Source organism: Liolophura sinensis, chromosome 11, assembly GCF_032854445.1.
Source record: "Liolophura sinensis isolate JHLJ2023 chromosome 11, CUHK_Ljap_v2, whole genome shotgun sequence".
Taxonomy (NCBI): Eukaryota; Metazoa; Mollusca; class Polyplacophora; order Chitonida; family Chitonidae; genus Liolophura; species Liolophura sinensis.
In genome coordinates this window covers 4,848,204-4,860,480 of record NC_088305.1, presented here as the reverse complement: position 1 = coordinate 4,860,480, position 12,277 = coordinate 4,848,204, and the positions used below count along the sequence as shown (strand labels likewise).

The 12,277-nt window shown below is 42.4% G+C and overlaps 1 protein-coding gene across 1 annotated transcript in view; it reads right to left on the bottom strand.

Moving 5' to 3' along the window:
• Positions 1 to 12,277, bottom strand: part of LOC135477497 (testicular acid phosphatase homolog) — a 42,880-nt gene that overhangs the window by 16,687 nt on the left and 13,916 nt on the right. Inside the window, exons 5-6 of the mRNA XM_064757618.1 lie at positions 6,407 to 6,505; positions 844 to 930 (exon numbers count right to left, since the gene is read on the bottom strand). Coding sequence (XP_064613688.1) covers positions 844 to 930; positions 6,407 to 6,505 — 186 coding nt within the window. The remainder of the gene's footprint in view (positions 1 to 843; positions 931 to 6,406; positions 6,506 to 12,277) is intronic.

Sequence of the window (12,277 nt, the reverse complement as noted above, 5' to 3'; positions counted from 1 at the left end):
TAAAACCATTCGGTGCTAATTTTAAAATCAGGCCCTTAATCATACATTTTCAGCACACACATACGCTGAAAACATCACCTTCATTTACAACCTCTTGATATTTCTGCAACTCTTAAAGGCTGATATCATGTTTTATAGCATTCTGTTACCTAGACAATATTTGACACTGTTGTGACATTACCTACATACTGCATGCTGTTATAGGCCAGGTCCCACTTTTCATTGTTCCACGCCTCAAAAACTAATCTTGTGCTACGTCATAAGATTTTGATCGTGTAACAAGGCAGTTAATTCGGAGCAGGCCTATTGGTCCCTGATACTTATCATGTACACAAACGTTTTGTTATCATCTTCTTTACGCTACTCGTAGTTTATGGTAATGGAATTTCAGTTTGGCTTAAACATATTTTATTTAGTTACAAAACAAAGTTAAGCTTTACATATATATTTTTGCTCCGTTTTCCTTCAAGAATAACATGGGATTATGACGGTTTAAATTTGCAAAAACCCAGAAACATGTTTACGTGGAGCAATATGTACAGAGAGTTAGGGGTCAATCACTTTCCCTGGTTTCCTCCCTCCATAATGCTGGCTGCTGTCATTAATGAAATATTCTAGAGTGTGGCATAAAACACCAATCAAATAAATAAATAAATAAATCAAACAATTTCAGTTTGATTTTCCCTGACATATATACCATACATTTATTGCACCACTGAGAATGGATTGATCTATTTGTTTAAATTCATGTACTTATTTGTTTATTTTCTTTGATTTGGGTTTATTTAGGACTCTTTGTGTTTACACTCTCATAGCCAAGTTTATAGCAAAACTCTTCAGTACCTGGCAGAAGAAAATGTCATAAAGCTGGGCGATGTCTGGAACAGTGGCTTTCATCCCAGATTTATCAGCCAGGTAGTCTATCAGCTTCTGAAAAAAGCAAAAAACAAAAAAAAAAAACACAAAAAAGATCAGGTATGATAAGATGCTCAAAATACACAGAGCAACAAAGATCTGGCAATTAAATACATAGAGCAACAAAGATCTAGCAATTAACTGCTGGAAATACATGTAGCAACAAAGATTAGGTATAATTAGCTGCAGGGAATACACGTGGCAACAAAGATAAGGCAAATGACTTCTGGAAACAGCAACAAAGATATGGCAATAGGATTCTGCAAACAACAGCACTGATAAGCCCAAGACTTCTGGAAACAGTGACAAAGATAAGGCAATAGGCATCTCGAAGTAGAAAAAAGATAGGGTAATTAGCTCCTGGAAACAGCAACAAAGATAAAGCAAGTGGGTCCTGGAAACAGTAACAAAGATAAGGCAATTGGCTTCTGGGAACAGTAACAAGGATAAGGCAATTGGCTTCTGAAAACAGCAACAAAGATCAAGCAAGTGGGACCTGGAAACAGTAACAAAGATAAGGCAATTGGCTTCTGAGAACAGCAACAAAGATCAGGGAAAAGACTTCTGGAAAAAGCAACAAATATCAGAGAATTGGCTTCTGGAAAGAACAACAAAGACAAGGCAATTGGTTTCTGGAAATAGCAACAAAGATAAGGCAGTTTGCTCTTAGAAACAGTAACAATGAAGCAATTGGCTGCAGGAAATAGCAACACAGAGAAGGCAATTGGCTTCTGGAAACAGCAGCAAAGATATTACGAAGAATTCCCTTCTGGAAACAGCAGCAAAGATTGGGCAATTGGCTTTTGACAACAACAACAAAGGTAAGGCAATTGGCTTCTGGAAATAGCAACAAAGATAAAGCAATAGGCTCCTGGAATCAGAAATAAAAATAAGGCAATGGATTCTGGAAGCACCAACAAAGATAAAGCAATAGGCTCCTGGAATCAGCAATAAAAATAAGACAATGGATTCTGGAAGCACCAACAAAGATAAAGCAATAGGCTCCTGGAATCAGCAATAAAAATAAGGCAATGGATTCTGGAAGCACCAACAAAGATAAAGCAACAGGCTCCTGGAATCAGCAATAAAAATAAGGCAATGGATTCTGGAAGCACCAACAAAGATAAAGCAATAGGCTCCTGGAATCAGCAATAAAAATAAGGCAATGGATTCTGGAAGCAGCAACAAAGATAAAGCAATAGGCTCCTAGAATCAGCAATAAAAATAAGGCAATGGATTCTGGAAGCACCAACAAAGATAAAGCAATAGGCTCCTGGCAAAAAAAAAACAACCCAATAACAAAACAGATCACACAATTATGTGACATTGCAACAAATAATCTGACCTGGCAACTTTATGTATATCATGTTCAGTTTTATACAAAGTTGCTTTCTGTCATAATATACATACAGTGTATATGGTGTTGTTTTGAGCAATACCAAAGGGGTATGGGAAGAGTTACATCTTATATGCATTCAGAGGCAGTGGAATAAAACAATGAACACCAGTCTTCCAAAAGGTAATACACATGAAACTTGTTCACACTTTGGCAAGAAATGGCTATGCTAATATCTGTGTCGAGTTTAATATTGTTTTGAGATAATTCTGGTCACATCACAACTGTGTGTATATGTACAAGGTCTTGAGGCCATGATCTGGACTTGAACTCCCAGTGATCACATTGGTTCTGGACTCCTGGGTCATTGTGGTGTGCTAGCACAATGACCACCTAGCCATACAGGTCCTTGAAAACCAAATACAATGTAAATGTACATGTACAAACAGCTGTTGTTCATAATCTGATGATGAAAGCCATTTCTCTACAAATCTAATCTACCATCTCTCTTTTTGTAGGAGTAAATGTACATCTGGCAATATCATTATCTAAATATGGCTTATTAAATGACACCTGGCAAATTATTTTTTTTTTTTTATTGAACTCAGCAATACAGTACATTCATGTAAATGTACATGGCCAGTTTATCATGAGGAGAAATCCTAGGTTTACCATTCCACTCTGTAAATGTTGTACAACCTAGACCTAGAAATTGAAATTTCCCTGTCCGAAGCCGGAACTGAACTCAAGACCTCAGGTGTCAGAGAGACAGAAAGAAAAGTGTTTTTGACCATATATTAAAATGTGAACAGAATACATGAGACAACTTGTGGAGAGCTCATTCAGGTGAATTTTGACAGTGGGTTTACCAAAAGATACATAAAACCATAAAACAAAGGGTACAGGTTTAAAGGAAAAGATCTCTACAGTATGGACCATACTATCAGAGTTTAGGAACTCTGATGTCACAGGAAGTCTAATGACGATAATAAATGTTTGAATAGTTCTTTTTATCTACGAGTTCCTCCCAAAAATTCCTTCCTTCTGGTGAACATTAGGAAAAAATTGGTGATGTGACGCCAGAGTTCCTGCGGAGCTATGGTAGTACAAAAACTTCATTGTGGGGTTTCACTCGGTTAGCGCGCTAGCGCAGAGTAATGACCCAGGAGCCTCTCACCAATGTGGTCGCTGTGAGTTCAAGTCCAGCTCATGCTGGCCGTACCTGGGAAGGTCTGCCAGCAACCTGCGGAAGGCCGTGGGTTTCCCCCGGGGCTGTGCCCGGTTTTCTCCCACCATAATAGTGATCAACGTCGTATCAGTGAAATATTCTTGAGTACGGCGTAAAACATCTATCAAATAAATAAATAAATCATTGTGGGGTTTTTGAGTAACAACTCACTGGAGTGGTCTTTGATATACAAGTCTCTTCCGATGATTAGCTATCCGGGGACTATGGGTGATGACTACAGCCCTCTGATTGCCTGAGTAAATACTCAGCTGACAAGAAATACTACCTGCGTGGATGGTTTCCGTCACAGTGTAGGAAGGCACATGCATCGGCCAGCGTCATAGGCTCCTAGTACTTATACAGATGTGGAAGCTTTCTGCAAATACTGTGTATACCAGATAAACTGATATACACCAAGGTAAATTCTTGCACTCTACAAATGGCAAGGTATCTAGAGAGACAAAAAGCTTATCTAGATAAGTGATTGCATAAGAAACTGTAGTCCTACGGGAAAGGCTTGTAGAAGTCTGTGTTTACAGGAGAACAGAATGAAATCAGACTGAATGTGTTCTTGATGTCCACAAAGCAGGAAAATGGTGACAAATCTGGTGAAATCGCCACAGGAACCTAATACTTGTCTTGTTCTCCTACATGTTTGAGACCTACTTTTCTTGATTACAAAAATGGTAAATCTGGCCAAGTCCATAAATCTCATAAGCAAAAAGTCACAGAAACCCTGTATGCAAGAAATTGTTACCCTGCATGGAGGCTTAATTTGTAGAGAGCAGGTTTACTACAGAAAACTGGTAAATATTTGAACTGAAAGTCTATCAGTTAAAATCATTCAAAAACATTATAAAAAGCCTATAAAACCCAAGCCAATAAAATGGTTCAACCTTCTATCAGCAGGCCCTTTGTAGATGTACACAGGCAAAAAGAAACATAAAAAAAAAAAAAAAAAACACAAACAAAACACAACATTCTATCACTGTATGTTGGAGATCCACATACATGTATGATTGCCATTATACAGGAGCTAAAGAAAAGCTTATCCCGCCATCTGAGAATGTGGATTTACACACCACACCTTAAACTTGGGAGTCAAAAAAGCCTAACTTTCAATCCCTGTGTGATAGCCCACTATACAAGAGCTAAAAGAAACAGGTTAACTTTCAATCAAAAAATGAGAGCACATTATACATGTACAGGAGCTAAAAGAATAGGCTTAACCATCAAACTACGTATGAGAGCCCATTATACATGTACAGGAGCTAAAGGAAAAGGCTCAACCATCAAACTACGTATGAGAGCCCATTATACATGTACAGGAGCTAAAGGAAAAGGCTTAACCATCAAACTACGTATGAGAGCCCATTATGCCTGTACAGGAGCTAAAGGAAAAGGCTTAACCATCAAACTACGTATGAGAGCCCATTATGCCTGTACAGGAGCTAAAAGGAAAAGGCTTAACCGTCAAACTATGTATGAGAGCCCATTATACCTGTACAGGAGCTAAAGGAAAAGGCTTAACCATCAAACTACGTATGAGAGCCCATTATGCCTGTACAGGAGCTAAAGGAAAAGGCTTAACCATCAAACTACGTATGAGAGCCCATTATGCCTGTACAGGAGCTAAAAGGAAAAGGCTTAACCATCAAACTACGTATGAGAGCCCATTATGCCTGTACAGGAGCTAAAGGAAAAGCTTAACCTATGAGAGAACATTATACATGAGCTAAGAAAACAAAAGCTTAACCGGACACTGACAGAGACACCGACACTTTTCCCACCTCTCACAATACTTTGTCTTATTTTGTACAGGCGAGCTAAAAATCGGAAAAAATAAATGAAAGTAATTTTTAGGCATAGTTTTCAGTTGTCTGTATGATGAACCTTCCTATGTATTTCAGCTTTCTTTTACTTAAGGAACATGCAGAAAAATGTGCCAAAAAACGAGAAGAAATTTTTCATTTTCGAGGCTTACTCTATAGTTCTAAATAATCCCTCTGTGAATGCTCAGGGAAACTGAGAAATCGTCATCGTTGAACATAATGGGAACGCGAGTAGCTTAGCGCCCCCAACTTTAGGTTCTCCAATCAACAAAGTTATCCTGACAGCTATCATCGCTGACGCCACCGCAGCATGTTTACTTTTCAATAATTTGCGGACTATTAACCACTAAGGCCGTAATAGGAAAACTGTAGATTAAAGTCATTTTTACACCTAACGAAAACAACTGAGAAGCTATATTGTACATGCACTTATATATGTTACGCCGCATCCTAAACTCCATATTATAAAATAAAAACTAAGCGTTTCATGTATGCTTTCATGAGGACAGAACAGGCCCATATTGCTGAACATTCTGTTTCAATATGATCTAACTGTTCGAAGGCTATATATAAATGCATCTATATAGGAGGGTCATGTGTCATGTACATGTAGTTGGTAAATGACAAAACAGTCAATATCTAATTATTGGATTGTTGTTGAAAACCATACTCACAAATTTTTCACTTGTATGATGACAGTCAGTTTTATGGGCAGAGGAAATCGGAGTGCCCAAGACAAACCAACCCTCAGGATGTTACAAATAAACCTTAACAGTTGTGACATAATGATGAGTATACCGTGAAGACCGTGAACATGCATTCAACAAACATTTGTGCAAACTTGGTATTCAGTGTCACCAATGCGAGCACCATTGAATAATTTGTTTACAAATTCCCTGACCAAGGCAGGGTTTGAACCTCTATCTTGCGTCTTTGTTAATGAATCAACATTAACCACTCAATCACATGCTTCCAGCCAGCTGTTGATAGATTAATACTAATATGACATGACTATAAACATACATGTTAGCCAACGAAACACTCCATCTTTGCGTGACATCTATTTTCTGCATTCCTGATAACACTGTAGAATACCTTATGTTCGGCCTCCACTTGACCGTATGGATTTGACTCCTCAAGCTGCTTTTTAAGCTGGTCCAGGTGGGGACATTTTTTTCTCCGAATTGCAAAAACCTGCCAAGCACACAAATGCATTAGACAAAAATTAGCAAAAATATGGACTAGTGATGGGCTAGTGACAAGGTTATTAATTAACATATCAGATTAAAGTGACAACCATGAGAAAGGACCGACATGTTGCTCCTACATTTCGGTTTATTGAACCATCTTCAGGAATTTGAGGAACTCGCTTGACTTTTGTCAATTTAGTAATCAGTAAACTACAGTATTTTGTGAAAATGACAACTAAGCTGCTCACACACGATCATGGACAGTGGGTATCAATGCCCCCCCTACTAGCTAGATTTCAATAAGCATATAAAATCTTGAGTGTGAAATGTCTTCTATGTGACTGGGTTTAGCAGCTGAGGATTTGAACCAGCAATCTCTGGGTTTGTAATCTAATTTTGAATCATTAGATTAAAGGAAAACTGCCTCCAGCTAGAGCTTCTTACATGTATATACATGTATCACCCTGTTACATATAGACACAATAGACCTGAACAGCGCTTTTGGGCGCTAGGCCTCTGGAGATGAAATCATTCTACAGGGTTTTTATTCTTTGCACACATCTATTGCAGTTTTATGAGCTTAACAGTGCTTAACAATGCACATGTGTGTGCATGCGCCTTCATTTTGTTGGTTGCCATTAAATTGGTTCCACTTCACTTCTGCTTTATTATTATTTTTTATTTTTAACTAAAAGTCCTACGGATGGCCGTCCTGCTTCCGACTCCACTGCAGAAAAAGTCAGTCACTTGTTCAGGGCTGAAAGTTAACACTTGCTCTCTTCACCTTAGCAAGATTTATTTGATTTATTTATCTGATTAGTGTTTTATGCCGTACTCAAGAATATTTCACTTACACGACGGCAGCCAGCATTATGGGGGCAGAGCCCTGGGGAAACCTGAGCAAGAGAAAATACATGTACTTTGGGCAAGCAAAATGACCCTGATGGTTGACCTCATGTGCACGCACATTTATAATCAACTCACTCACTAGATACAGTACATGTACAGGTAGGTATTCCTGGGGAAAGCAGTGTTATTGAATCTGTAAACTTTCTACGAGCGCAACCAGTTTTTGAAAATCACTTGTCTTCACCGCAATTACCCTATAAAATAACCATGACTAGAATCAGGAAAAATGGCCATTTTTCCTGATTCTAAGAGTTCTATTGATTTTGGAGAGGTATTTTGAGGTTTGCTTGGAACATGGGTAATAAAGCACCAAAAATAATACATTGTGACATTTATTTGCCTCTAAAAATGTACTGTTGTGGATGAAATTTATGGAATGGGTGGAATTTACTAAAGCTACATGTACCCGGTATGCATATAGCTCCAATGTGAGATATAATGCTGTTTCTCACTGTGTGTTTAAAACGATGTCAGCACATCTTAAGTACGTACATGTGTGTATCTTAATGTACATATCACTTCAGGGGAACGAGGGACTCATTTAACAAAAATGGGTGAAATATTCTCAAATGCGGCATAAAACACCTAAAAAGTAAAATACTGAAAGGGTGTGTACTGCTTTGTCAGCCGTACATGTACATGTAACTGCCAATAAGGCATACACGTATCTGTACAGCATTGTTGTGCAGTGTTACCTTTGGACAGTTACCTTTGGACGCACGTCACATGTACAATGGTCATTCAAACTTCATGTATCCACCTAATCACAACCCTAGATATCCATGACACATCTCAGAGCCTGACAAGGTGAAATGTGACGAGGTATATATCATACACTGTACCTTATCCTCGGACACTGGCCTGGTGTGGATGGGGATGGGCTGCCAATGTTCCCCCAACCCTAGATATCCATCACACATCTCAGGGCCTGACAAGGTGAAATGTGACGAGGTATACATCATACACTGTACCTTATCCTCAAACACTGGCCTGGTGTGGATGGGGACGGGCTGCCAATGTTCCCCCAACCCCAGATATCCATGACACATCTCAGAGCTTGACAGGGAGGAAATGTGACGAGGTATATATCATACACTGTACCTTATCCTCGGACACTGGCCTGGTGTGGATGGGGACAGGCTGCCAATGTTCCCCCAACCCTAGATATCCATGACACATCTCAGAGCCTGACAAGGTGAAATGTGACGAGGTATATATCATACACTGTACCTTATCCTCGGACACTGGCCTGGTGTGGATGGGGATGGGCTGCCAATGTTCCCCCAACCCTAGATATCCATGACACATCTCAGAGCCTGACAAGGTGAAATGTGACGAGGTATATATCATACACTGTACCTTATCCTCGGACACTGGCCTGGTGTGGATGGGGACGGGCTGCCAATGTTCCCCCAACCCTAGATATCCATCACACATCTCAGAGCCTGACAAGGTGAAATGTGACGAGGTATATATCATACACTGTACCTTATCCTCGAACACTGGCCTGGTGTGGATGGGGACGGGCTGCCAATGTTCCCCCAACCCCAGATATCCATGACACATCTCAGAGCTTGACAGGGAGGAAATGTGACGAGGTATACATCATACACTGTACCTTATCCTCAGACACTGGCCTGGTGTGGATGGGGATGGGCTGCCAATGTTCCCCCAACCCTAGATATCCATGACACATCTCAGGGCCTGACAAGGTGAAATGTGACGAGGTATACATCATACACTGTACCTTATCCTCGGACACTGGCCTGGTGTGGATGGGGACGGGCTGCCAATGTTCCCCCAACCCTATGTATCCATGACACATCTCAGAGCCTGACAAGGTGAAATGTGACGAGGTATATATCATACACTGTACCTTATCCTCGAACACTGGCCTGGTGTGGATGGGGACGGGCTGCCAATGTTCCCCCAACCCTAGATATCCATCACACATCTCAGAGATTGACAGGGAGGAAATGTGACGAGGTATACATCATACACTGTACCTTATCCTCGGACACTGGCCTGGTGTGGATGGGGACAGGCTGCCAATGTTCCCCCAACCCTAGATATCCATGACACATCTCAGAGATTGACAGGGAGGAAATGTGACGAGGTATACATCATACACTGTACCTTATCCTCGGACACTGGCCTGGTGTGGATGGGGACAGGCTGCCAATGTTCCCCCAACCCTAGATATCCATGACACATCTCAGAGCCTGACAAGGTGAAATGTGACAAGGTATACATCATACACTGTACCTTATCCTCGGACACTCGCCTGGTGTGGATGGGGATGGGCTGCCAATGTTCCCCCAACCCTAGATACCCATGACACATCTCAGAGATTGACAGGGAGGAAATGTGACGAGGTATACATCATACACTGTACCTTATCCTCGGACACTCGCCTGGTGTGGATGGGGATGGGCTGCCAATGTTCCCCCAACCCTAGATACCCATGACACATCTCAGAGCCTGACAAGGTGAAATGTGACGAGGTATATATCATACACTGTACCTTATCCTCAGACACTGGCCTGGTGTGGATGGGGACAGGCTGCCAATGTTCCCCCAACCCTAGATATCCATGACACATCTCAGAGTCTGACAAGGTGAAATGTGACGAGGTATATATCATATACTGTACCTTATCCTCGGACACTGGCCTGGTGTGGATGGGGACGGGCTGCCAATGTTCCCCCAACCCTAGATATCCATGACACATCTCAGAGCCTGACAAGGTGAAATGTGACGAGGTATATATCATACACTGTACCTTATCCTCGGACACTGGCCTGGTGTGGATGGGGACGGGCTGCCAATGTTCCCCCAACCCTAGATATCCATGACACATCTCAGAGCCTGACAAGGTGAAATGTGACGAGGTATATATCATACACTGTACCTTATCCTCAGACACTGGCCTGGTGTGGATGGGGACGGGCTGCCAATGTTCCCCCAACCCTATGTATCCATGACACATCTCAGAGCCTGACAAGGTGAAATGTGACGAGGTATATATCATACACTGTACCTTATCCTCGAACACTGGCCTGGTGTGGATGGGGACGGGCTGCCAATGTTCCCCCAACCCTAGATATCCATGACACATCTCAGAGATTGACAAGGTGAAATGTGACAAGGTATACATCATACACTGTACCTTATCCTCGGACACTGGCCTGGTGTGGATGGGGACGGGCTGCCAATGTTCCCCCAACCCTAGATACCCATGACACATCTCAGAGCCTGACAAGGTGAAATGTGACGAGGTATATATCATACACTGTACCTTATCCTCAGACACTGGCCTGGTGTGGATGGGGACAGGCTGCCAATGTTCCCCGAACCCTAGATATCCATGACACATCTCAGAGTCTGACAAGGTGAAATGTGACGAGGTATATATCATATACTGTACCTTATCCTCGGACACTGGCCTGGTGTGGATGGGGACGGGCTGCCAATGTTCCCCCAACCCTAGATATCCATGACACATCTCAGAGCCTGACAAGGTGAAATGTGACGAGGTATATATCATACACTGTACCTTATCCTCGGACACTGGCCTGGTGTGGATGGGGACGGGCTGCCAATGTTCCCCCAACCCTAGATATCCATGACACATCTCAGAGCCTGACAAGGTGAAATGTGACGAGGTATATATCATACACTGTACCTTATCCTCAGACACTGGCCTGGTGTGGATGGGGACGGGCTGCCAATGTTCCCCCAACCCTAGATATCCATGACACATCTCAGAGCCTGACAAGGTGAAATGTGACGAGGTATATATCATACACTGTACCTTATCCTCGGACACTGGCCTGGTGTGGATGGGGACGGGCTGCCAATGTTCCCCCAACCCTAGATATCCATGACACATCTCAGAGCCTGACAAGGTGAAATGTGACGAGGTATATATCATACACTGTACCTTATCCTCGGACACTGGCCTGGTGTGGATGGGGACGGGCTGCCAATGTTCCCCCAACCCTAGATATCCATCACACATCTCAGAGCCTGACAAGGTGAAATGTGACGAGGTATATATCATACACTGTACCTTATCCTCAGACACTGGCCTGGTGTGGATGGGGATGGGCTGCCAATGTTCCCCCAACCCTAGATATCCATGACACATCTCAGAGTCTGACAAGGTGAAATGTGACGAGGTATATATCATACACTGTACCTTATTCTCAGACACTGGCCTGGTGTGGATGGGGACTGGCTGCCAATGTTCCCCCAACCCTAGATATCCATGACACATCTCAGAGCCTGACAAGGTGAAATGTGACGAGGTATATATCATACACTGTACCTTATCCTCAGACACTGGCCTGGTGTGGATGGGGACGGGCTGCCAATGTTCCCCCAACCCTAGATATCCATGACAAATCTCAGAGCCTGACAAGGTGAAATGTGACGAGGTCTACATCATACACTGTACCTTATCCTCAGACACTGGCCTGGTGTGGATGGGGATGGGCTGCCAATGTTCCCCCAACCCTAGATATCCATGACACATCTCAGAGCCTGACAAGGTGAAATGTGACAAGGTATACATCATACACTGTACCTTATCCTCGGACACTGGCCTGGTGTGGATGGGGATGGGCTGCCAATGTTCCCCCAACCCTAGATATCCATGACACATCTCAGGGCCTGACAAGGTGAAATGTGACGAGGTATACATCATACACTGTACCTTATCCTCAAACACTGGCCTGGTGTGGATGGGGACGGGCTGCCAATGTTCCCCCAACCCCAGATATCCATGACACATCTCAGAGCTTGACAGGGAGGAAATGTGACGAGGTATATATCATACACTGTACCTTATCCTCGGACACTGGCC